The sequence below is a fragment of the Clupea harengus genome, chromosome 8 (assembly GCF_900700415.2).
Source record: "Clupea harengus chromosome 8, Ch_v2.0.2, whole genome shotgun sequence".
Lineage (NCBI taxonomy): Eukaryota > Metazoa > Chordata > Actinopteri > Clupeiformes > Clupeidae > Clupea > Clupea harengus.
Genome location: NC_045159.1, coordinates 16,440,032 through 16,466,850, shown reverse-complemented (window position 1 = coordinate 16,466,850; position 26,819 = coordinate 16,440,032). Strand labels below are relative to the sequence as shown.

General features: G+C 44.8%; 2 protein-coding genes across 4 annotated transcripts in view; one reads left to right on the top strand and one right to left on the bottom strand.

Annotated features, from left to right (window-relative positions):
• Positions 1 to 14,038, top strand: part of sh3pxd2b (SH3 and PX domains 2B) — a 41,155-nt gene extending 27,117 nt beyond the window's left edge. For all 3 annotated transcript variants that reach the window (XM_031572154.1, XM_031572153.1, XM_031572152.1), the window contains 7 exons: positions 195 to 329; positions 596 to 697; positions 10,359 to 10,476; positions 10,777 to 10,973; positions 11,144 to 11,190; positions 11,310 to 11,435; positions 12,032 to 14,038. In XM_031572154.1, coding sequence (XP_031428014.1) covers positions 195 to 329; positions 596 to 697; positions 10,359 to 10,476; positions 10,777 to 10,973; positions 11,144 to 11,190; positions 11,310 to 11,435; positions 12,032 to 13,516 — 2,210 coding nt within the window. In that variant the 3' untranslated portion in view covers positions 13,517 to 14,038. The remainder of the gene's footprint in view (positions 1 to 194; positions 330 to 595; positions 698 to 10,358; positions 10,477 to 10,776; positions 10,974 to 11,143; positions 11,191 to 11,309; positions 11,436 to 12,031) is intronic.
• Positions 14,039 to 16,270: 2,232 nt separating this feature from the next.
• stk10 (serine/threonine kinase 10) overlaps positions 16,271 to 26,819 on the bottom strand; it is a 36,212-nt gene continuing 25,663 nt past the window's right edge. Inside the window, exons 10-19 of the mRNA XM_012827713.3 lie at positions 25,291 to 25,421; positions 23,973 to 24,096; positions 22,785 to 22,964; positions 22,371 to 22,463; positions 22,063 to 22,192; positions 21,652 to 21,776; positions 21,048 to 21,236; positions 20,486 to 20,611; positions 19,245 to 19,358; positions 16,271 to 18,749 (exon numbers count right to left, since the gene is read on the bottom strand). Of these exons, the coding sequence (XP_012683167.2) occupies positions 18,609 to 18,749; positions 19,245 to 19,358; positions 20,486 to 20,611; positions 21,048 to 21,236; positions 21,652 to 21,776; positions 22,063 to 22,192; positions 22,371 to 22,463; positions 22,785 to 22,964; positions 23,973 to 24,096; positions 25,291 to 25,421 (1,353 nt within the window). The 3' untranslated portion in view covers positions 16,271 to 18,608. The remainder of the gene's footprint in view (positions 18,750 to 19,244; positions 19,359 to 20,485; positions 20,612 to 21,047; positions 21,237 to 21,651; positions 21,777 to 22,062; positions 22,193 to 22,370; positions 22,464 to 22,784; positions 22,965 to 23,972; positions 24,097 to 25,290; positions 25,422 to 26,819) is intronic.

The following is a 26,819-nucleotide window of genomic DNA, read 5'->3' as shown; positions in this document are numbered from 1 at the left end:
TGTTCTCTCTGTCTCCCTTAATCTTTCTTCCTCTCTCTTTCTTTCAGAGAGTAGTTCACTTCTCTCCTCAGGGGTCTAGTCACAGCAGCTCCCCCCCCCCCACCTCTCACTGACTCGCTGTTTGGGGGGGGGTGGGGGATGCGTAGTAGAGTCTAAGGGCCGTGATGTACCTGTGTGACCTCTGTATCCTGCAGCAGGAGACTCCGGTGGAGCAGACGGGCTTGTCCTGGATCAGTATGTAGCCGTCACCGACTACGAGAAGCAGGAGAGCTCGGAGATCAGCCTGCACGTGGGACAGGTGGTGGAGGTCATCGAGAAGAACGAGTCTGGTAATGATTAATAGCATTCAGCTCAGAGAAGAAGAAGTATAGGGGTTTCTGCTGAACTAAATGACAGTGCTAAGCAAAGGAAGATAGATAGCTAGGTAGGTACGCTGGTTGGCAGGGGAGGTAGGAAGAGGAGGAAAGGGTGAGAGAGAAAGATGTTTGATAACCATAGATAGAAAACAGAATGCCATCAGTTACATCTGACATGTTGTGTGTGTGTGTGTGTGTGTGTGTGTGTGTGTATCGTGTGTGTGTGTGTGTGTGTGTAGGATGGTGGTTTGTCAGCTCAGACGATGCCCAAGGTTGGGTCCCAGCCACCTGTCTGGAGGCACAGGATGACCCTGATGATTTCTCTTTTCCTGGAGAGGAAGGTAAACTTTAACCTTTCACCTTTTCCCCCATCACACTCTGACCCTTAGCTGCTATCTATGTTTATAAATGTAAAAAAAAACATCAAACAAGAGGAAAAATCCTATGACAACTATGACAGTTGTTATATTTATGCTGTTGTAACTGTGGAATATCAGGTACAAAAATACATCTAGCTGTCTTTTCTTGAAGTTGTTAACTGTGACTTGTGAGTGCTAGAGATTGATTGATTGATTGATTGAATGTGTTGTTTTGCTGACCTGGCTGCTGTCAGTGTGCCGGAGGTACTGGTCACTGCCCAGACACGTGGGCCGCCGCCGAACATTAGGGGATCTGCTCAGCACAGGCTGGGGGCAAGGTCGAGAGCACACCTTCTTTGTCTTCCTCGTGTGTGTGTGTGTGTGCATGTGTATGTGTGTATGTGTGCATGTGTGTGTGTGTGTGTGTGTGTGTGTGTGTGTGTGTGTGTGTGTGTGTATGTACGTGCGTGCATGTGTTTATGTGGTTCTATGTGAACTGTGTGTGTGTGTGTGTGTGTGTGTGTGTGTGTGTGTGTGTGTGTGTGTGTGTGTGTGTGTGTGTGTATGTACGTGCGTGCATGTGTTTATGTGGTTCTATGTGAACTGTGTGTGTGTGTGTGTGTGTGTGTGTGTGTGTGTGTGTGTGTGTGTGTGTGTGTGTGTGTGTGTGTGTGTTTCTGTGTGACCGATGTATGTGTGGTGTGTGCATGTTCAGTGTTCCAGTGATTGAGGTATTGGCATGTGTAATGCATGCCAGTGATATGTAAGCATGCGTCTGTGACATGAAATTAATTGATTTACTCTAAGAGAATGTTGCTTGGTCGGTTGGTTTTTCCCTTGTAAACGTTGCATGCTGTCAATGAGTACGATTCATATTTCTCCCTGTGAGAGTGCACATAACTCGTTCCATATGGTATTAGTTTCTCTATTTCTTTCTCCATTCATCACAGACTTTGTAGAGTCAGCTAATTGTTCACACAACTGGACCTTTTCTATTTATTCACATCTCTATCTTTATGCATCCTGGTGTTAATGTTACCGTGGTCAGCTGTTCAGTGTCGTCTTGCAGAACATTGTGAAGTGTTTGCATAAACTGACTTTGACTTTGGCATGCGTGTCTCACTTCTCTGTGTGTAACTGTCTTGTCTGGGCACTTGTGTAGTGCACAGTTCATACTATCGACATAGTAGGCTACACAAAGAGTTTAAAGCATTATATGTAGTTATGTGATATCTTACTTAGTTACCTAGTTAAATAGTAACTTGTAGTTAAAATAAACATCTGTCGAGACTAGTCACAATGAAGGATACTGGACAGTGATGGCTTTTCTGATGGAGCAGTGAAAAGATGTTTACCAATAGCCAAGGAGTCTTTGTTTGCATGGGTTTGTTTACATTTTTCAGGGCCAAACACGGAAAATGGCCGGTTAGCTAAAAACAAGCTGACAAAGCAATGAAAAGGAATATTGCGCAATACTGTTTTTAGTCAAACCTTTAGTATAACATCGTTGCTGTTTAAGGTCAAATGCTACATATTGTGCTTTCAGCGGCTTAAGACAGCCAACATAGCTCTAGCAAAGATGAAGGGCTGAAGGCTGATTCAGAATTATTCAGGCGGGTTACAGGGGATTAGGATGATTATGATACCGTCAATGAACCGGAACTGTACAGATGTAACGGACTTAGACACGTTTCTCTGAATAGCCCCACTGTTGGGATGTGTTTTCTTGTTGAGTTTGTGAAGTTCCTGTGTGTGTGTTTTTTTATTTTCCCACGCTTCAGTAGGGAGCAGGGGGTGTGGCGTGGCGTGGCGTGGCGTGGCGTGGTGTGGCTGGAGCGTGGGGTTGTTCCTGCGTTATGGGCCTTAACTGGGGACGTTACCCCGCCCTCGCTCTCTTTTGGCCAATGTGCAGAACGAGGGCATCCGTGTGCAAGAGCGAGCAGTAAAAGCAGCAAGACCCACGTCATTTGTCCGCTATAACGCAACACAACGCAGATAGGGAGGGCACATTCCTGTTACACGGGTGCCGTGACCCATCGTTTGTTCAGCTGCAGCCAAGCATCGAGTTGCAAGTCATCGCCCGTTGCTTATCTGCTGCTGGACTGCCGTCAGTTGCGTGTATCTTTTAGTTTTCCACTTCTCTGTCACAGAGTTGACTGCCACTGGAGCACACTGAGCCTGACATCCCTCTTAAGTTGACTAGTGAGCAGGTTAAATAGATCGGTGCGAATATTAGTCAGCGAGCCTTTTGAGTAATATCCAGTCAGTCTCGCCAGCTCTCTCTGCTGAACATTCCCTGCAGGGGTGGTACTTTATTGATGCTTCCAAATTAAATCCCGTCCTCAAATCTGAGAGGGAAGAGACACCTTTCTTTAGAGGTGATGGCACGGATAAATACTCTCTGTGTGAGTAGGAGGCATTCATGAGGGGGTATACAGGAGTCGCTGAGATGAGCTGGTTGGCAGAGCCAGGGATCTAATTTGAATTTGATTGCAATGATGCCCAGGTGTCTGATTCTGGTGATGTGGATGCTGCCATTGCATCCTGAGACAACATTTTAACAGTGCTGTGAATTTGGGTATGCCCTCATCTGATTTATGCTCTACTACGGCATATGTCAATGAGCATCCTCTTGACTATTGGGTCAGGTTGAATAAGGCAGCTGCGGTCTCTGAACAGTTCACTGGAGAATGAAGGCAGGGCAATGCAGCTGCAGACTGTGGAAGTTGCTGCCCTGTTTATTAGGTTTATTAGGCACTTTCCTTGATGTTTCTGAGTAAGTCTCAGAGTGAGTGGAAGTCCAGGCTCGTCTAGATGAGTTTTTAAGGAACCGCAAGGGACAGAGGGGCCATGTGACACAGCTGTCACATCTGTAGTTGGGGCTGTGCATTGCAGTGTGTCTTCAGTGGGAGAGTCTCCAGTGTTCAGCCAGATAGCTGACTAATATGATCTCTTAAACCTGCTCACTAGTCAACTTAAGAGGGATATCGGGCTCAGCGTACTCAAGTGGAGGTAAACTCTGTGACAGAGGAGTAGAAAACTGTGTAGGCACATACATACTCGCACTCACAGATTGACTAATATTACCACTGATCTCTTAAACCTGCTCACTAGCCAACTTAAGAGGGATATCAGGCTCAGCGTACTCAAATGGGGATAAACTAAAACTTAAAAGGCCACGGCCAGCTCACCCAGGGCTACCTGGATAACTAAATGTCAGAAGGCCCTTAGAAGACCGTGACATTCACCGGTTAAATCCATGGCAACTTAACTTAAGAAATAAAAAAAGATATACAACTATATACACTATATATGCATTGCTCTCATGCAGAGGGTGCCACACTGGACAGGTTGCTGGAGAGGGCATTGGTGTGTGGTGCTCAAGCTACCCAACATAGCCGGGCCTAAAGAGAGTGTTAAGTGGAGTTTTAAATGTGACGTCTGTCAGAGTGTTGGATCACACTACCCATGCACACTGTAGGTTGCATACATTTTGCTTTTTGTGTTACAGGCCTGAGCACACATGCTCACTGTGTCAGGGTAGGTCACAGAGTGTGGGTTGTGCTGCCATTTCTGCTGTAGTGGGGACTGCAGTTTTGTCAAGGATAACAACTGCAGTTTTGCTGGGGTGCAATGCAGTACAATGCGGTACAATGCAGTTGCAATGCAGTTGCAATGCAGTTGCAATGCAGTATGATTCTGAAACTATGTAGTTATTGAGCAGCTCATTGATAAACCACAGTTAGGAGTGAGGAAGAACACCATGAGAGCTGCTCAGAGCACTTCTATAATGATGCATGATGCCTTTTTTTTGGACAAGGTTGAGTGAAAGGAGATGTTGGATACTGGGTCAATGGCGACCACGCTTATTAGCAGACAATGTGCCACGTCTGGGGGAAGCAGGTGTGTTGTCAGGTGAGTCTCTGGCCCCTGTTGATACCGTCCTGATTGGCTGGCTGAAGAGCTAAGCAGACTAGTCCGTGACATGGCTATTGAGATGTATGGAGGCTGTTGGTGTCCCAGTTTTGGTTGTTGAGGGGCAGGTGGATCCAGTGATCTGTAGCCTATTATCAGACAGCTCAAGTCATGTGATGGTTTCGGCATGATGTTGCAGGTCAGGAGAACACCATTCAGTTTTTTTACGTCTGTTGTCCAACCCTGAGAGATGGAAAGGTGAGTCCATCCCAGATCAAATGGGCACACTGAGGCTGAAGAGCGCGGTCACGCTCCAGCCTATGACTGAGCATCCTGTGTGGGGTAGGCTACTGCCTTAGACTCCTATCTCTGTTGGTAGCACGGCTGTGGTGGAGCCCAGCACCTCAGGCTGTAATAACAAACAGATGCTGGTAGGACGAGCTGTCTCTCCTATGTGGGGAGATGGGTGGCTCCCGGTAAAGATTGTTAATCCAACCTCAGCATTTCTGCGTAAAGTTACTGCAGCTAAGATAGCTGATGTGTACCTATGCGTTACACTGGAGGATTTTGATTATGACTTCGTTTCAAGTTAGCTGAAGCGATAAAGGAATATGAGTGTCTTTTCCCCGCTTCATCTTGACTGCGATGAAGCACTGCCACAGGATTAGGCTGACAGATGACCGTCCCCTCAGGTTGCCGCTCCGCAGGTTGTCCCCAGCTCAGTATCAAAAGTTGAAAGAGACTTTGAATGAGATGGAGGAGATCATTAGAAAGTCTAGTAGTGAGCATATTCCATTAGAGCTAGTGTGGAAGAAAAATGTAGACCTGCGGATATGCACCAACTTTAGGTGGCTTAACGCCTGCATGGGTGAAGGTGCCCACCCGTTTCCCCACCCAGCAGATGTCTTTGCTGCTCTTGGTGGTCATGTGTTTGTCTCCATGATGGATTTGACGTCAGGCTATTACGACGTGCCGCTGCATGATGATGATAAGAAGTACACCGTATCCTCTCATCCTCTCAAGGCTTGTGTGTGTAACAGCCTTCCATAGGCTCTTTGGAATAGTCCTGCTACTTTCATGAGGATGATGCTCTCCATCTTTTAAGTGTCCTTTGTTATTTGGATGACATATTAGTGTTAGGCAGATCAGAGACTTTGCAGTGCTTGCGCATGGTTTTTGATTGGTTGAAGGAACACCACATTTACATTTACATTTAGTCATTTAGCAGACACATGAAGCTGTCTCCTGCTAAGTGCACATTTCTTCAGAGATCTGTAAAGTGTTAAGGTCATATAATTTCTCAGGAGGGCGTCGAAGTGATCCAGAGAAGATGGAGGCTATTGTGAATTTTCAGATCTGATGGAGTCTGATGTTGTCAGGCCATCTGTGAGTAAGATCCACTCCTTTTTTGGTATGGTGTTTTACTACCAGCATTTTATTGAAAACGGTTCTGCACTCGCGTGACCACTTTTTGGCCTGACAGTTCTAAGCAGCCGTGTAAAAGTAAGGGGGTGAGTCGGCCTGGGCAAAAGACAAAGCTCTGTCCTCAGAACTAGTCTCCTGAGTGTACAGAGGCTTTGCACTGATGAATTGTGCAAGTCTGCACTGATGAATTGTGTGCCTTTAGCTCACCCAGATTTCGGCAGGCCTTTCCTCTTGTCTGTTGATGTCTCCACTAGTAGTCTTGGGGCTCTTCTGTCTCAGACATCTATAATGTCCACCTAATGAGGACAAAGCCCGACCTATGCCTTTTGCCAGTAAGTCACTGAATCATGCTCAGTATAAATATCCTGCTCATCAGCTTGCGTTCTTCGCTATGAAGTGGGATATTTGTAATAAGTTAAGTCAGTGTTTGCTGTGGTCACAGGTTCACTGTGAGGACAAACAACAACCTGCTGAAGTGTCTTGGTGAAACCAAAGTTTAACCCATTGAAGTCCACGCTCCCTGTGCAGGGATATGGTGGTTTTTATGGGGAATTGCTTTTAAAGCTCAGCCAGTTTTTGTCGGAGAGACATAGAAATTACACAGTTTGAAACAAAAATATAAATAAGCACTTTGTAAGGAGAATAGGACTAGTCTCTTGCACTTTTCAGTCTCTGAGTGAGGTTTCAGCTCCTAACGACCCGCCTATTTGCAAATGACAGCTATTCATATGATAAGGGTATGGTAATTCAGTGATCTCTATTGGGCCATGGTGTGTCAAGAAATCCTGTGGGGGGTACGGGCCACAAAGACATTCCAGGGCCATTAGGTAAGGGCCATTGTTCTTGTCTGAGGTGTCCCAGGTGTGTTTACACCTAACTCATCAATATGCATTTGTAGGGACACTAGTTTTGAAAAGGTACAGGTCACTCTAAAATTATAAATATATAGTAGTGAAACCACACACACTTTCTAAATGCTAAACTCACCTTTGTAAAACTAACACTTATGTTTACAAAGTTCAGAGTTCAAAAGCCTTGCTCCAAAATCTTTACAATGTATTTTTTGTACAAAGTCTGAGCACCTCTGAAAGTATGTTTTTGGAAGGGTTTGTTTAGATTTGATTTAAATTAAATCTTTTTTTACTACATTCCTTTCATTCCCATGTTATTATTGCTGAGGTATTCTAGAATATAATCATACATGCCACTTTTGCCTCAATGTTTTTAGTTAGGTGAAATAAACAAAAATATCAAGGCATGGCAGACTACCTAAGAGAGTGAAAAACAGGCTCGGACTCAGTAGTGGGGAGCAGCTTTTGGTGGCTTACTTGGCTCCTTTTGACTTCTGGTATATTCCAGGTCATTCCTTTTGACTTCTTGTATATTCTAGGTCCCAACCATGTTGTGGCAGATGCTCAGAGTAAAGACCCATTTGTGAGGTCAGAATTATGCACCGCCTGACTAGAACTCCTTACGTGTTGGGGGTCACACGTGTCTGACAGGGTGTGTGTTGGGGGGCCACACATGTCTGACAGGATGTGTGTTGGGGGCAACACGTGTCTGACGTGTTGGGGGCCACACATGGCAGAGTGAGACTGGATGCACAGTCACCCGTGCAGAAGGTTTCGGTGGTTCAACAATCCCTTCGTCGCTAGGGGGAAGGTGCTGAACTGAGTTCTATGTCTATGACTGGGCAGAATCCCTTGCCTGTGCTTAGTCACGACGAGCTGTATGACAAGCAGTGTCAGGACCCCACTATCAGCACTGCTGAGTCAGCAGAGTCGTATTCTCTGTTGACAGAGTGCGGCGCCCCTCCAGGTGGGAGAGAGTGCATGAAACACGGGGAACACTGAGAACTTGGAGGCAGTGGGGAACTTTAGGTGTACTTTATAGAATAGATTTTAAGAATCCTGTCACTAAAACAAATACCTTTCAGTATGTGATACCTGAAGCACTGGGATGTCTTGTTCTAAAAGGCGTTCAGGATGAGTCAGGTCATCAGGAGGGGCGTACTTTGTGGCTGGCCAGACAAATATTTTACTGGGACATGCTTGGAAAAGACTGAAGAGATTATGTTCACAGGTGCAAGGGGTGTGTAGTTAGCAAGGCCCCAGAGCCTGAGGCTAGGGCCCCTCTCATTTCCATGGCTACATCAGCTCCTTTTGAATTAGTCTCTATTGATTTTTGGTCAGGTGCCTTCCTGTATATGAATTTATTTCTGTATTTCTAAACCCCTCTTTATTCTGTGCTTTTCTTTGGGGTAAAAGGAGTATCAACATCTTCTGTGTATTTTATAAAGAGTTTTTGTTGGCAGTTTTGGCTGTATTCCCTGTTTATGAGGTGAATATGGCTCCCCTGCTGTAGCTGGCCTGGGGAGAGGCTGCCCCCTCACCTCCCTAGTCCGGCGCTGGACAGCCTTTATTTGCTGATAAACATTTGGCTCTTGTTTTGTGTTTTTCGCTCTTTGCGTCACTGAGGGCACTCTGTGTTTTCTTCCTTTATTTTATCTTCATTTGTATTATTGTATTTTACTGGGTCTTCCATCTGTGGGGTTTAATTAGCTTGATTTGTTTTGTTGGCTTTTTGTGGTTGGAATTCAGCGAAATCAGTGGGGGGTGTGTGTGTGGCTCGGATGTGTTTCTGTGTTTCCCCACTGTTGGGTCGTGTTTAGTTGTGTAGCCTGAGAGCGTCCGTGTTGCAAGAGCGGGCAGTTAAAGCAGCAAGGCCCAGACTAATTGTGGCGTCTCGTTGTTTATCCGCTATAACTCATCGCAACAGAGAGTTATAAAGACATTTAACACATACAGTATGTCCCCCCTGTGCGTCATAAGTCATACTGTTCTACTTAATCCCATCTGTTTGTGGATGCAATCACAGGCCCCTGGGAGTTTACATTTGTCAGGGGCTAATGGCTGCAATTGGCCTGTAATCCCCAAACAAGCAAGCCTTCAATGCACAGGAACATTGCCTAACACTGTTTGTAATCATGCCTTCAGTATTGCATCATTGTTTTAAATGTCATAGCATTACTTATTTGTTTATTTTTTCAATCACAAAAACTGCATGTAGTGCTTTCCCCACCACAGTGGTGTGTGTATATAAGCACAGACATAAAACACATCTCCCCAACATTATTAGACTTGTTCTCCTTGACCCTGTGGCTTTTCTTTGGATACTTTAGTCTCTGTGTGAACAACCGATTCCAAGCATCTGTAGACACCCTTGGCAGCAGCGGTAGAGAGAGTCACAAATCCCTGTCCTGCCAGGCCCTCTGTGTAGACAAACATCTGTCCAGGATATCAATCCAGTCGCTGTCAAGAGTTGTGCATTATCACCTCCGGTTACCAGCTTTTATTGCCTCTTTTTTTGCCAGAGTAGTACAGAGATCAGGATCAATACTCGGACTGAGGAGGCTTTGATGGAAAAGACCGTCTGCAGGGACTTTCATGTGGATGAGATAATGCGACAGTGACTTATGTTCGCTTTGAGGTGCCCGATAAGGTAGTTAATGCGACAGGGACTTATGTTTGCTTTGAGGTGCCCGATAAGGTAGTTAATGCGACAGGGACTTATGTTTGCTTTGAGGTGCCCGATAAGGTAGTTAATGCGACAGGGACTTATGTTTGCTTTGAGGTGCCCGATAAGGTAGTTAATGCGACAGGGACTTATGTTTGCTTTGAGGTGCCCGATAAGGTAGTTAATGCGACAGGGACTTATGTTTGCTTTGAGGTGCCCGATAAGGTAGTTAATGCGACAGGGACTTCTGTTCGCTTTGAGGTGCCCGATAAGGTAGTTAATGCGACAGGGACTTATGTTCGCTTTGAGGTGTCCGATAAGGTAGTTTTAGTGCATCTTCAGCTTGGTGCCTTTGTTCTGTATTCACATTTGCAGTCTGCTTTCCATCTCTGATGTTGGCAGTACGGTGTGGGTAATTTGGGCTTTGTACTACGTCTGCTGTGAATACACAAGTGTGTGGTTAATTTCTGTCAAAGACAAAGACAACCAATATTGTTTTTCAATTTGAGTATTAAGATATGAACCTTTGGGATCTACAGTATCTATGACAGTCTTTATGTTATCTTTGGTATTAGCTTATCTGGTAACGTATCCATTTGTTGTCATAATTTGTCAAGCACCTCAACTAAAAAAATCCTCACCCCTGCATTAGGGAGAACTGTTGCACATGCCATTGTGAATGCTCAAACAGCACTGCACATTGCTAAGCTTGCAGCACATTCCAAAGGCACTGGTTAGGTTCCGATGAAACTGATACGAGCCGTTGTTTACTCTTGGGCTTCCTCAGAGGAGAAGTATTCAGTGATCTACCCGTACTCTGCCCGAGATGAAGACGAGATCGACCTGGAGAGGGGCATGATCGTGGAGATCGTCCAGAAAAATCTAGAAGGATGGTGGAAGATCAGGTACAAAAAAGGACAACAGGATTTCTTTAAAAAAAATGTAGCCTTTTAAATTGAATGTGAAAGAAGCTTTAAGATTTTCATCTTCATCCTCACATTAGGAAAGACGTTAATGGCAACAGCATCTAAATGCCACTTTATTTCCCCTAAATCATAGCCCAGAGACAGTTTTATTTGCATTGTGTTGTTTGCCTAGTGGCTCCAGTGGCTGTGTGTCAGACCTGTGTGTGTGTGTTTTTGTGTGTGTGTGTTTGTGTGTGTGTGTGTGTGTGTGTGTGTGTGTGTGTGTGTGTCTCTGTGCAGGTACCAGGGGAAAGAGGGCTGGGCCCCCGCCTCCTACCTGAAGAAGGCCGACGTCCTGAGCCAGAAGATAGCCGCCGGGGTGGCAGCCGCCGCCAGCACCAACGACCTGGACGGGGTCTCCAAGCAGCAGAAGGATCAGAACAAGGAGAACCAGAAGGAGCAGCGCTTCCCTCCGTTCCCGGAGAACAACAAGCACAGTAAGCACGGAACCGGTGCAAGAATACAGAAGTTCTGAGAAATTCTCTCTCTCTGTCGTAAAAGAAAGTTTACTAACTGCTGTCTAAAATCTCGACTCTCCTTTTGATCATGTACGTAAACCCTTTGACAATTTGCAGTTTAATATTTCCCAAATGTTCATTTCTTACAGAAGCAGGCCAGAGACAAAGACCACCGCCACGTCGTGATCTCACCATCGTAAGACACTTTTTATAAGCCGTACCAAGTACCTGAACCAGAAATGCATGCTGGCAGTGGGTCATGGTACAGCAAGTATTATTTGCTTATGCTGTACTTTCCCCTTCCTCTCACTGCAGCCTCGGGGGGCGAACCTACCCAAGCCACCAGTGCCCCCGCAGGTGGAGGAGGAGTATTACACCATCGCAGACTTCCAGACCACAATTCCAGATGGCATCAGCTTCCAGGCAGGCCTTAAAGTGGAGGTGAGGAAAAAAAGACTCAAACTTTAGGATATACTAGGGATGTAAATTATAAATGTATATTGATGTAGAATGAAGCCTCTGTAGGACCAGATGTGTGGAATAATATCAAAGTAAACAGAAGAGCATGATTTATATTATATAAGAAAAAGTAAAAAAAACGTGTCTGATCAGACCAATAACGTAATCTGAGAAGATTGTTGTTGTTTTTGTTGGTTTGATACGTATTGATGAGGAGTTCATCTTATGATAATGACTCCCTCAGGTGATTGATGAGAAGTTAATCGTATGACAATGACTCCCTCATGTGATTGATACGTATTGATGAGGAGTTAATCTTATGATAATGACTCCCTCAGGTGATTGATGTGAAGTTAATCTTATGATAATGACTCCCTCTGGTGATTGATACGTATTGATGAGGAGTTAATCTTATGATAATGACTCCCTCTGGTGATTGATGTGAAGTTAATCTTATGATAATGACTCCCTCTGGTGATTGATACGTATTGATGAGAAGTTAATCTTATGATAATGACTCCCTCTGGTGATTGATACGTATTGATGAGAAGTTAATCTTATGATAATGACTCCCTCAGGTGATCGACAAGAACTCCAGTGGCTGGTGGTACATCCAGATTGAGGATAAAGAAGGCTGGGCCCCCATGACCTTCATAGACAAATACAAGAAGACCAGCAGCGCCTCGCGACCCAACTTCCTGGCACCTCTGCCCAATGAGATGGCACAGATGAAGCTGGCGGATAGCACCGCCAACAGCAGCGCCTCAGACGACAACTGGTCCAAACCCCTACCGGACGAGCCTTCAGTCACAGTGGACTTTGCCGCTCGGCCAAAACTGCGAGATTGGAAGTCGGGCCCCAACAAGAGCCCGGCGTTCTCAGGACCGCTTCCCCCGGCCCCTGCCTCGCCCCCCGTGGAGGAGAAGCCGGCACTGCCCCCCCGCAGGGAGTCAATCAACAAGAGCCTTGAGACAGACGCCGCCGTGGAGAAGCCCCGCCCTGACCTGTCCAAGCCCCTGCCCCCTAAACCGCCCGCCCCCGGGCTGATCATGCCTCTGGTGGCGCCCAAGTCCGCCCCCTTCAAGCCCGACAAGCCCCCCGAGCCCAAGCGGCCCGAGGAGAAGAGCAAGGCACTTTACCTCCGCAACGAGATGGGCCTGGAGTGCGGCCACAAGGTGTCTGCCAAGGAGGTGAAGAAGTTCAACCTGAAGCCTGTGCCCAAGCAGCCACCCAAGCCCAAGCCGGAGCCGCCCGAGGAGAAGCCCGACGTGGGGGCGAGTCCTCCAGCGCCCTTCGTCAAGCCCAAGCCCATGATCCGACCCAAGCCCGTCCCAGCTGCCAAGCCTGAGGTGCAGCCGGAGAACAAGCTGGACATCACCAACCTGAGGAGCAAGCTGCGGCCGTCCAAACCGGCTGAGCCTGCTGCAGCGTCTTCGGAGACGGCGCCACAGAACGAGCCCTCGTCCCCCATCCACAGCGTCCTTAACAACAGCAGGTCTATCGACGAGCCCAGATGTCCTCCTCCGAAGCAGCAGAACGGCCACGACGCCCCTCTTCCCCCGAAGCCCGCCGCCAAAGAGCCGCCGCAGAGACCCATGGCCGCACCGCGCAGACCCCCTCCGCCTAAAAAGACCGGAGAACCCAGCAGCCCGACCGAGACTAAAGCCCCTGTGAAAGAGGATGGGAAACCCACCGCGCCTCCCCAGAGCCGGCCACCTCCCCCCAAGCCCAAGGCGCCTCCTTCCAAAGACAAGGAGAAGGAGAAGGAGAAGGAGAGGGAGGGGCCAAAAGGCAAACTGCCCGTACCACCGAAGCCGCAGGTGAAGAGTGAGAAGCCAGGTCCCCCGCGGGACAAGCTCCCGCCGCTGATCAAAGACCCCTCCAAGGAGGAGCGCTTCTTGGCCGTGGCCGACTTCGAGGGCGACGACGCAACGCCCAGCTTCCGCGAGGGAACCGTCTTCGAGGTGATGGAGCGCGACAACAGCGGCTGGTGGTTCTGTAAAAACATCGTGACCGTGACGGAGAGCTGGATACCCTCCAATTATCTAACCAAGAAACATTAAGTGCTGGTTTTATTTTAGCCGTTTCTAAACAAAAAAAAAAGTATTAATACTCAGTATATTTAATTAGCTTTTTTTATTTATAGGTACCTTTTTTAATTGGAGCCTTTTTTTTAAACATTCCATCTTACAAATTTAGTTTGAATTTATAGTTTTTCTTAGAGGGCAGGGTGAGACGTCCGACAAGAGGAAAAACATTTGTGTAATTGTATTCATCACCATTTGTGCCATATGTTATTCAAACTTATATTTTTGATGTGTATCACAAAACTAATAGACTAGCAACATATCTGGCAGACTTCCCTTGACATTGTGCCTCAGCGAAATATGCAAAATGTCGCTTTGATATATGCAAATGATTTACTTAGTTTCTCTATGATATGTTTCCGGAGATCAAAACAATGCAGTAGTTTAGGAAAATAGACGCAAAGCAAAGCCGTACAGCCTTACCAGCTGCAGCAAAAACACACAGACAAACAAACAACACATCCACACATCACATCCTTCTGTTCACTCACTAAAGAGGAAAAGAAAGGTCAAAAGGAAGACATACTTACCAAGACTATTCAGGTGCTATGGACAGCTGATTCAACTTATGTCAAGTGCTTTAAAGTATAGCAGCGATGTGACGCGATGTTTTTATTTTTATTTTATTTTGTATTTGTTTGGAAGGCTTGTTGGGTGGTTTGGGGTTTTCTAAGCAACATTATGTGAATACCTGTTTGGTTTCTGTCTGTGTTTTCTTTTTTTAATGCATTGGGTTATTGCAATGTTTGATGTGCACTTTTCATATTCTGCACAGCGGCGTACAGCGAGAATGAAGAACCGTACAGACAATTAAATCAGTAACTACGGTGTTTCAGTAAGGTACAGTACATGACCATTCAACGTTTACAGTCGAACAAAAGAAACGATAACCCTCCAAGAGTTTTCAGTTGTCTTGAACATTTTGGTGAACTAGAAAATGCTGCGGTTAAAGCATTTATTGTAAGATAATAGAGTGAAGCATCGGAAGTTTGTTTTTTGGTGTTATCTAGCATTGCTTGTCAACCTTACCATAAGGTTATTAAGATGTTTTACAAACATGACTGTGTGAGCTTGACTGGTTTCAAGTAAATATTTGGTATCACAGTTATATTTTGTTAATTTTAACTGTAGTAAGGCATTTTTTTTAAATGATGTCAACTGACATAATATTTTATTTAGCTGTTTTGTGTTTTTTTAGTTGTTTTCTCGTGTTTGTACCTGATGAGATGGATGAGAGGATTTAGGAATGGTTGGTTCTTTGAGAGTACCTGACAAAGCTGGGAGCTTTCCCATCTTTGATAGAGATGTTTTGGTTACATTTTACACAGACCCTCCATCATAAGACTGAAATAACCATGCCATAAACATGTTATGACCGAAACCAGATCCTGTCATTTGCAATCATGACAATCGATATCCGATGTTATAAAAGTGTCACGTTACAATTAATGGCGTTCTAAATGGAAATTCAAGAGGAGATTTGCCACGCCACTGTTATGAAACACCTACACTTAAAGTAACACTATGCAACATTTTGACACTTTTGAGGTATGGTTTTACAGGCAACTAGTTTTGGTACCATTCTCAAATTCATTTTGATAGCATATGGTCATGTGAAGGACAGATAAACACCTGTGTCTTTCCTACTAGCCATCCAGGATATGCCCTATGTAGTTCTGTGTTCCGGGCTGGATCACCCAGCAAAAATGGAAGAAAAGCTTTCAAAGCATGACATTGCCAGCTATACTGCCAAAAGACACCAGTTAGTGTGTTGGCAAGCTTCTATCAGTGTCACAAGTGGTGGTGGTTGCAAGGTTTTTGCATGCCTTTTAGGTAGTTAGCTTGCTAGTTTTGGAACTGAACTCCTTATTGCTGCTTTAACTTAAACTCACATAACTCCTCTTCTGATGTGGCACCTGCTTCAATGCTGCCCTTGATAAGTCTTGATGAAGAGTTTTTTGTGACCGAACGTTATACACCATTATTCACCAATAAGCTGTAAGAAAATGTTGAAAGCCAAAATTACCAGTAAATGCTACATGACTGAACACTGACTTTCTTGACAACATATGGCAGAATACGCCACTTGCCAATACATCTTTGACATGGTTATGTCAGTTTTATGCTAGATGGTTCAAGTAAAGGGTCTCCATTGTTTTTAATGACCTTTGCTTCTGGTTGCTTTGATGTAATTCCACACTACATTCTGATCGCACCCACTGCTCCTACAGAGGCCGCGTGACGGATATTCAAGCAAGGTGTTTGTGTAAACAGACAAACACCTTACATATGTTCACAAGCTTTAACGCCTCCGTCTAATTCATCGTTATGGGTATTTTGCTGTGTAAATTAATGTTTCAGTGATGGATGTGTTCTGTGTGGATCCCAGGCAGTCGGAGGGGTTTGAGGAAAGGGCAAGAGAAAGTTGAGTGTATTTGTAAGTCAGAGAGTTATATACCAGGCCATATCTGATATATATATTTTTAAAAACTGTTCCAAAGCATTGCATTGGGTGTTCCTCGTGTTTACATTCCCCCCTATACAATTCAATCTGAGTACTGTAACTTTTACAGCTTTACTTGTACTGCCACTGTTACAACATTTCAATTATTTTCCCTTTTTTATTCCTCTATAAAGCATAAATAAACATTTCCATTTGTCCAAAGGCATCCTGTGTTTGTTTTGTTTTTGTGAGCGAGGTACTTAGTGATCAGGTCGATTGGAGACGAGTTATAGAAAATTTGCATTTATTAAACTTGCATGACAGTGGTTTCATTCATTAGAAATATACAAACAACAACACATATTCTATTCTTTCACCCTCAACAAGTAGAGCCACAGAACCTGTCAGAGACGAACAGATGCAAACACGCCTCAGTGGCATATGACAACAGAACGACTTCAGAGATGTCAAAAGGTTCAATTGTTAGAAGTACTGAGTGTAGTACTTCTGTGTACACCTGTGTACCATACAGACCAGTTTCTGTTTCAGTCCTGGTACCTACCAGGTCCTATGTGGTCTTTACTCATTTGGATAAAGGAAAATAAACTGCAAGGGTATCGTCACTCAATTTCACTTTTTATAGACTTTAGAATATATAAAGCTCAGAATGAAAACTTAACATTGACGACTTATTGCACTTTGGTTAGTAGACGGTGCATATAGAATCAACAAATTATCAAAATTAAATCTTTAGTAAATGCAATTATGATTATTACAAAACAAATTAATGGTAATTTTTTCATATATCACTCCTTCAAGATGACAGTATTTTGCTTTGGTTTTCACAGGCGAGGACAGCACCCATAGTATCCTGTCCCCATCCAGTGTGTTCTAGCTCAGTACAGTATCGCCAACACCCAGGCGCACAGTTATTCACATTTTAGTGAAGAAAAGGGACAATTATTAGTATCCCATCCTCTCTAAATCCTCTCCTTCTAAATTAACATGGGAAGACGACGAAATCAAAATATTGTGTCAACCATAAAATACATTTTTAATTTGACTTAAGCTGGGCTGCCTCTTTCACCAACACAAAGACCAACGGTGAACAGAAAAGAATTCCAGTATCTACTTGGCTGAATGATCATCACCACGAATAAAAGTGTAAAACAATCTGCAAAAACAAATCAAAGATACAGGAAGTTTCTGTGAATTAATTTAAATATTTACAGTGCTGAAACTATAAAATACATTGTAAAGTGAGGAAGTGAAATTACTTTCAAGCTCCAGCTCCAAGCTCTTTAAAAATACAAAGATTTTATATATTAAAATATTTGGCAGAAAAAAATATATACTTGCACAATGAATACAGGGTTAGCTGTATACTGAGCAATATGTCTCTACGACTAAGGCACTTCATAATTTTAACTTACTGCAGTCACCCGAATGTTTACTCTTCGTATCATGGGCTTAGATCAATCAATTATTAGTAATTTGACAATCTTATTCGGACTTTGGTTGCCAAGAAAAAGGAAAAACATAAAGAAAAAAAAATGGTTCCACACATGCATTGTTGTTAACGAAGTTGCAAGAATAAAACTGTAAAGCCATCACTGTGAGGGATAATGGGATAAGCGGTCTCAATCAACCTCTCTGAACACACACACACACACACACACACACACACACACACACACACACACACACACACACACACACACACAGACACACAGACACACACACACCCAAAACCCAGGGGGAGAGGAGAGGGACCTGCTCCAGAACCCTAGTTTGGAGACAAACCCCCTTCCTACTTCTCTGCACTGTAAGGGACGACTTAGAGGCACAAGTATCTGGAGGTCCTCCGTTCCTTCTGTAAACAACTCCTGGAGGTGCGAGACTAGAGGAGCACCCAGCTTTGTCATAATTGGGGCTGCACTGCATGTAATAGGGTTCACCCTTGGACCTTCAGCCTTGGGAGACAGGCACACTGAAAACAAGGCTAAAAGCCACTGTTCTTGTGACCTCTCGCGTCGAGGTCTGAGGACTATCTAAAGAGTCAGGACAGTCTGTGTGCTGTTACTGAGATGGTGAGGTTCACACCACACAGTACTGACCAGTCTGTGTGCTGTTACTGAGATGGTGAGGTTTACACCACACAGCACTGAACCACTGGCCCCAGACAGCCTCGAAGAGCTGCCCTTCAAGAGCCCCCCCCCCCCAAGAGGTGCCCTTCAAGAGCTGGTGCCTGTGCTCTACTCAAACTTCAGGGATTGATCGCTTCATCTAGGCAAGGCTATGAGGAGGGGTGAACAATAAATTAAAACAAAAACATAGATTAAAGCATAAACTTCAAGAGCTTTACCAATATAAATACTGTTTTAAAAGAGAAGAAAGGGCATTCAGCAGACACAATGGAAATTAAAATAAAAAAAATAAAAAAAATACTCAACTAGACCACCAATGCAACCTTGTTTGTGGGTCTTGCAGGGGTAAAGAAAAGAGCTTCTATGAATGGAAAGGTTGGAAAAGGCAAGAATAGGGAAGAGCAGCGTTTCATTGACAGGCGAGGGAACACCTCAGCAAAGCTGGTCTGGTCTCTCCACACTGGCTGGCGTGTGTGTCCTACGTGGTGGAGGACTCGGAGTAGGGGAGGAATTTAGTTAGTTTGTTGGGCGAGCTGGGGTTGGTGTACTCCACGTCATCACTCATCTTGAAGAAGATCTCCTGCTCACGCTTCTTCTGGCTGAGCTCCTCTTCAAGAGTCTGTGAAAGAGCAACAAGGTCGGTGTGAGTCGAGACGCCCCATGCTTTTACTGGAGGGGATTTCATCATATCGCAGATTCCAGACTGAGTCATTGATTGAGCAATGCACTATATTCAACAAGCTCAGATTAACAGTGTAATTCAACATCTAATGACATTGCCTCAAATGGGTATTACTGTATGATTAGTGACATGACAGAAACCTGTTGGCTGTATCCTCTAGGACTAGTGACATAAACTACCACATGAAGTTGATGAACCTAGTCTGCTTTTGCAATCACCCCATACCACAAAGATAGGTCTAGTCATGTCTGCACAACAGAAATAAAACAGCTGAACACAGATACAATTTAAACTGAACAGTGTACAGTATGGTCTAGTCATGTCTAGTCATCTCTGCACAACAGTAATAAAACAGCTGAACACAGATAAAAGTAAAACTGAATAGTGTACAATATGACGGGCAGCTGGCGACAGATGGCACACATGTTGTACCTTCTTCCTGGGTTTGAGCAGTTCTCTCCACTCCCTGAGTTGCCCGTTGTGCTGCTCGTCCAGAAACTTCAGCCTCTGAGACTCATTCTCAATCAGCATGTGGCACTTCTCATTCTACGAGACGGATAAATAGACAAACAAATGAAGTAAACAAACAAACAAACAAACACACACACACAAACACACATAAATAAAACAAATAGATAATTGTTGTTGATATTGTTGAATAGGTGTGTATATATATATATATATATATATATTAGTGCTGTGAAATGATACAAAATTTTAATCAAATTAATCACAGGTTTCTGTGGATTAATCATGATTAGTCACATATTACCAATTTTCTCGGTATATTTTTGTGAGAACAAAAAGATTTATGACAAAAGACGGATATATACATTTAACATGTTTTCTTTTTTTATTCATAAAAAAAAACAATGGTGCTGCATCTCAGCAGTTCAAACATTTTTCTTTTCTTTTTAAATCAAACAGAAATGATTTGGGCTTCGTAGCCATTGTTTTTATAGGATGGTTGAAAATGTTTCTCTTTTTTGTCAAACAACCATTAACCACACCATGACACAATCTAATGCCTCTAAAGGCCCTAGTAGTTGTTTTGTCTTCAATTGCCCAATTGCTTGCAACAGTTTGGAACTATTCTGCACATGCCTCTGCAAAGTGGCGCTCTTCTGTTTTCATGCACGTTAATGTTCATGCACGTTAATATTAATCGGTCTACAGCTTTTTGCAATCCATTTGGCAACAGTGCTAGTCAACTTGTCACAGGCAGATTTACTCAGGGGCCTACTTTGTTAAGTGAGGGTGGTTTGGCGCATTCCACTTGAACTCCCCTCGCCGACCAACGCATTTGCTACGGTGAAACCATAACGTCTTCCCGCAGTGTACATATCACTTTGGTTTTATTGAATGTTCCATCTTTAGTTTTTTGGAACACGAACTTCCCATCCAGAAAGTCCTCAGGTTCATCAGAATTATCCATGTTGTTTGTTTGTTTGGATAGCAGCTGCCGTCTGACTGCCTTAGAAACGGCGACTAGGGCAGATTGGGTGGAATTGTGGGTATATTGGAAGCTCATTCTGCGCATGAGTTAAATGCGTAAAAAAAATAACGCATTAATCCTGTAATTTAATCATAACGCGTTAACGCGTTATTTTTCACAGCTCTAATATATATATGTGTGTGTGTGTGCGCGCGTTTGCGTGTTTGTGTGTTCTGACCTGTAGCTGCTGGAGCTCCCTCACGTTGCCCTCACACTGGCCAATATTCTCCCTCATCTGGTTCTCATGCTTGTGCTGCTGGTGGAGCCTCTCGGCCTTCTGCCTCTTCTCCTCCTGTCTGGAAAACTGGAGAGGGGGAGAGAGATATCCAGAATGAAAAAGAAAGTGTGAGATGGGAAGGGAAAGTGTGGAAAGGGAACGACAGGAGTGTAGGGGAGAATTAATGAATGAATAAATAAATGAATAAATGCGAAGTTTAAAACATTTAGAAAAAGTTTTGTTACGCTAATGTGTTGTATGATCACAAATCAGAGGTATGTATAGATGTCCTGTTTTTGGTTTGCCTATATTTGTCAAACCAAAAACAGTTTGGTTTGCCAGGCCTGGGTGCCTAAGTAGCTTGTGTGCGTGCGTGCGTGCGTGCGTGCGTGCGTGCGTGCGGGCGTGCGGGCGTGCATGCGTGCATGCGTGCATGCGTGTGGTTGTGGTGTGTGCATGCGTGTATACGTGCTTGTATACGTGCTTGTATACGTGCTTGTATACGTGTGTACGTGCATGTTACCTGTTTGATCTTCTCGCGGTCCTCTGCGGCGCTGCCGGTGGAGTTGATGCGCAGGCTCTTCTTGAACATGGCCATGCGGGTCTTGCCCTCGCTGCGCTGGATCTTGGGCATGCGGGCCTTCTCCTGTTGCTGCCGGCCCTTCTGCAGCTCCATCATGCGCTGGTTGTAACACTGCATCTGCTCTTGCTCCTGGAGAGGACACACACACACACACACACACACACACACACACACACACACACACACACACACAGGGCATACATCAATTATCATCACACAGATGCCATGAAGGAGTCATTTTTTTTTTTACTTAAGGTTGCCATGCAGGACATTCTCCCCAGTAACAGGGAATCCTGGGGTTCCCCTGGAGTAGCATTGCATAGCATTTGAACACTACACTAATCTATAACCACACAATGCTACACTAACTAACTTCTCATGCTTCTTAAGGAGCTGGTGTCTCTGCAGGAAGTACTGGTCTTTGAGCTGATGCTTCAGCAGCTGGGGCATTTCAATGCTACACTAATCTATTACTACACTATGATACGCTAAATCATAGTCTCCAGTAATGTATGGGGTAATGTAGTAAGAGAAAGGCTCCTACCTTCTCATGCTTCTTAAGGAGCTGGTGTCTCTGCAGGAAGTACTGGTCTTTGAGCTGCTGCTTCAGCAGCTGGTGCTTCTCGTGCAGGTTCTTCTCCTCCAGGTCCCAGATCGTAGCTTCACGCTCTGGGGGTTGAGAAACAAATAGAAGTTTACCATGAAATTGTCCCATTTAGCCGAGTTCGAGTGCGGGTAAAGATAAACGAGTGAAAAATATTACTATTCAATTGTCAGTGGGAAACTAATATGAGATGTGATATGCAGCAACTAGTGTCATTAGTTGTTTTTAACAGAATTGTTTGTGTCAAAACTCCAAAAAATGAACTAGAATAGAGAGAGTAGAATGTAAGTAGAGTACGGTGGAGTACGGTGGAGTACGGTAGAGTACGGTAGAGTACGGTGTTGTTCTTACCTCGCACCAGGTGCTGCTTCTTCTGCAGACACTCACGCTCCGTGTCTGCGATCTCCTTTTTGTTTTCATAGATGATTCTCTTCAGAGTCATGTCCAGCTCTGTCTTCTGAGCGGCCAGGAACTTCTCCTCCTAAGGCATCAACAACAACAACAAATAAATAAATAAATAAAACACCAAAAAATAAAAATGATCAAGGACAATGCTGTGAAAAGACATAGAATGGTTAAATGAATGAACCACTAGTAAACGCAATGTCTCTCCTTTACTGACTCAATTTCTGGAGTTTGTGTTGGTTGATGGTCGGTACCTCTGTTTGTTTGGTCTGGGAGTATAGGCTCATGCGTTGCTTCATGGTATCTTTCCGTTCTTTTCTGGGTAATTTCTCAACTTCAGATTTGACCTGTCAGACAAAAGGGATGCAAATTCAAAAATCACCCAGATTCAGTACTAATCAGAAACAGAGATAAAGTAGATCACATGACATCACTGGTTAATATGCTTGCTTGCCTGCTTTCTGACTGACTGACTCAACCAGTGAACTCAGAGGGCATCAAATCATTTAAAAAAAGCACTATTTTCAACAAATGATCCCTTTTACTCATACAGCATCTCTGCCTCATGTGAAGAGATTAGGCCCAGCCCTAAAAGCCTCCACTAGAACTGTTCCACGTCTGAAGAGAACTATGTGAAGAACTCTCTGATGAAGTCCTGCTCCTCTCACCTCCTTCTTCCTCTGCTTCATCTGTTCCAGGAAGCGGTGGTAGGCGCGGTCCTGCTCGGAGCGCATGCGCTTGGTCTCATCGCGGAGGCGGATGGCGTGGTCCCCTTCCATCCTCTCGATGGTCTGCTTCTGGTGCTTCTCCAGGTTCTCCAGCTCCGTGTCATAGTACTTCTTCTTCGCCTGCAGGAGCACAACAAGTGTGTTTATGTTTGTGTGTGTGTGTGTGTGTAACCAGCGTTGTGAGAAACACAGTCCCACACAAACGCAAACCCAGACCTTTGGACGGCACGGCAGGCGCCATGGTAACAAGGAGGCAAAAACCCAGGGGTGCTAGCGTCTGTCGCTAGCGCCTAGCGTAAAGTGGTTTTGAGGTTTACTCACTGCACAGCTTTGTGCTCATCAGTCACTGTAAATATTTAGATGGGTGTGAGGCTCACTGTCAGCCGTGGTAATGGGCTTCTGCACAGTAGCCTGTCAGCTTAAAGGGGAGCAGAGTGTTTTGTTAGCTGACTTAAAGCAGGAACCCTCTGTCCTGACTGAAGTTAAGCGCGCTGAAAATGCCTCCTGGTAAAAACACAACCCTGTTTAAAAGCCTCCCGGTGTTTGCTCATACAGGCTTTCAGTATTTAAATCAACATACTGACAGTGACAATACAAAAATGTCTCCACCTTTATATCTGGAAAATGTCACTTGTTTAGAGCTGGAGAACGTGGCAGGGGAGGGTTTATTAGCAGTTCTGGTGTTGTGTGATGGACTGACCGTGACTTAAAAGCTGCATGGAAGTGAAACAGTACTCTGGAGCCGCTTTTATTGCGGTCGAAGAAAGTTATAAAACATTGTCGGAAACTGCATGTTGACAATTAAGGAGATTAAAATGGAGAGTGAAAGCATACAATAGAGACGATGAGAGAGAGAGAGTGAGAGAGAATGAAAGAGAGAGAGACAATGAAAGAGAGAGAGACAATGAAAGAGGACGAGAATGACAAAGAGAGAGAGAGAGAGAGAGAGAGAGAGAGAGAGAGAGAGAGAGAGAGAGGGGATAGAGAGAGACTGGAAAGAGAGATAGTGAAAGAGAGAGTAAAAAGAGAGAGAGAGAATGAAGAGAGAGAGAGAGAGAGAGAGAGAGAGAGAGAGAGAATGAAAGAGGAAGGATGTGTGAGTGGGCGTGTGATGATGTAAGGACTCACATGCATTTCCTGATCGAAGCGTCGCTGCATCTGCTCCCTCTGCACCTCCAGTTTGGCGTTGAGCGTCGCCAGGGCACGGTGCTCCTCCTTCTGAAGGAGACGCAGCTCACGCAGCTCCTGACGCCTGCACCAACACACACACACACACACACACACACACACACACACACACACACCACTTAGTCTATGACGCATCAGGACCATCAGACATTATCATCGTAAATAAAAACAAAAGGAAAGAAGGAGCTCCATGACAATCCTGTGCAAGTGTGTGTGTTGTCTGTGTGTGTGTTGGTTGGTGCACGCGTCAGGAGCTGCGTGAGCTCCATGACAATCCTGTGCAAGTGTGTGTGTCTCTCTGTGTGTGTGTGTGTGTGTGTGTGTGTGTGTGTGTGTTGGTTGGTGCAGGCGTCAGGAGCTGTGTGAGCTCCATGATAATCCTGCGCAGGTCAAAATGCTCCCATTAACTATGGAGACATACAGCTAGAACTTCCCTCTGCCATGTTTGAGTAATGGCTTGTTAACCTGCAGTGGAGTGCTACGGATCTTATTATTTTACATTTTTATCCTCAGTCTATAACGCACCACTGCTAAAGACATCATTAGTGTGCAGGCTTGCCTCTTGTCTTGTCTAGACAAGTGCTTAGCCATCAGTGGTTTAACTGTTTCATTTTGTCTCTCTGTCAGGTATATAGCTAGAGGGCACTCCTGCCCTTGACACTCCGGCTGTGTGGCCTGTGCTGTTTATTAATTATGCAGCTGTCATTACCGCAGTAGCTTGGAAACAACTCACTTAAAAATGTGAGGAATCTTCTACTGATTAATCACCTCTCCCTGAACTACAGTTTGTCGCAAACTACCAATGATTACCACTAGATGGTGCTGTCTGAATACTAATATCAAGGGCAATCCTCTCCATTTAAAAATGATCTTTTAATTCCAATGTCTACTATTACCATTTGGGCTAATTTTGTTGTTGATCATCGACAAGCAGAATGCCTCTCTACACAGTAATGTTTTATTAAACCATTAAGAAACTCAAAACCAGCTTTATTTGGTTTTGTTTCCAAATCAATCTTTCCCCTCGTCAGAATGTTTCTTCACTTCCTTATGGGTGTCCTGTGTATTTGTGCCCAGACCTCAAAGGGTGCTGCTTTAAGTGTTTAGGTCTGAACATCTGGCCTAGTCACTGCCCTCCAGGTGACTGTGATAATGTGAGCTGACTCGTGTCCACCTGCCGTCCAGGTGACTGTGATAATGTGTGGCGACTCCACCTGCTGTCCAGGTGACTGTGATAATGTGTGGCGACTCCACCTGCCTGAGAAAGCGCATCTCCTCGTCCTTCTTCTCGTCTTCGCTGATGATCTTCGACGTGGTCACGCTGACCTCCACTCCGTCGATGACGAACTTCCGGGTGCGCTTCAGTGTCTTGCTGGAAAAGCGGGAATCCTGCAGGATTAACAGCAGAGATATCACAGTAATTACTGCACAGACAGAGAGAGGGAGGGAGACAGCAACATGGGCTTCCGTGTCTAAACTTAGAGGCAACTGACCCCTGGGACTTGGAGAGACGAGAAGTTTGCGGAGATAACGGGGTTTCAAGTATGTGTGTGTGTCTGGCTGTGTGTGTGTGTGTGCGACATACAGAAAACGAGAGATAGAAGCTATAATTGTGATTGTGTGTGTGTGTGTGTGTGTGTGTGTGTGTGTGTGTGTGTGTGTGTGTGTGTGTGTGTGTGTGAGAGAGAGAGAGAGAAACAGAAAGACAGACGTAAGGATGTGGCAAGCAAGTCTGAAACACTTTTTTCCTTCATGTAGAATGAATTTCAAAGACACTGGAAATAATTGGGGGTGTTTATTGGTATGTGTGTGTGTGTGTGTGTGTGTGTGTGTGTGTATGTGTGGTAAAACTGATCTTGTCCAGCCAGTCCTCTCTTTCTTCCTGGTCTCTGTGTGTGTGTGTGTGTGTGTGTGTGTGTGTGTGTGTGGTGTGGTAAAACTGATCTTGTCCAGCCAGTCCTCTCTTTCTTCCTGCTCCGTGTGTGTGTGTGTGTGTGTGTGTGTGTGTGTGTGTGTGTGTGTGTGGGGGTAGCTAAACAGGAAACAGCAGAGCCCATCTCTGACTACACCACTCAGGGTTGCAGCATGCAGCTGAAACAGGCCAGCAGTCAGGCGCTGAGGTTTGCTCAGTTTCCCCTTCTTGCACATCAAAGACTCACTCTCGGTCTCTCTCTGTCTCTCTCTCTCTCTATGTCTCTCTCTATGTCTCTCACTCTCTGTCTCTCTATGTCTCTCTCTCTCTTTCTCTCTCAATGTCTCTCGCTCTCTCTCTGTGTGTGTGAGTGTGTCTCTCTGTCAATGTCTATCTCTCTCTCAATGTCTCTCTCTATGAAATACACCATGCCAATACTACAGCCCAACACAGCCTTATCAAATTATTCTTTGACTAATCACAGTGGAAAGAGAGTGTATTCTGCCTAAGAGTGGGAATAGGGAGTGAAGTGAAGTGAAGTGTGTGTAGTGAAATGTGTTTGTTCACGGTAAAATGGCGTCTTTGTGGAAATGCTCCTGTCCGCACGATGTTGTGTGTGTGAAGTGAAGGAGGCAGCTGGGTAAACATGCGTGTGTGCGACTCTGGGCAGAGAAAGGTACCCAAAGCAAACACTCTTTCTATCTGTGACAGTGTGTGTGAGTGAGAGTGTATATTTGGGCTTCCACATTTCACAGTGTACTCAGACACTGCAACTCGTTTCATTGACCTCCTTTTGCTAAAAGACAAGCCTCCACCCCCCCCCACACACACACACACACAGCCACCCACACAAAGACACACTAAATTTAGAGATA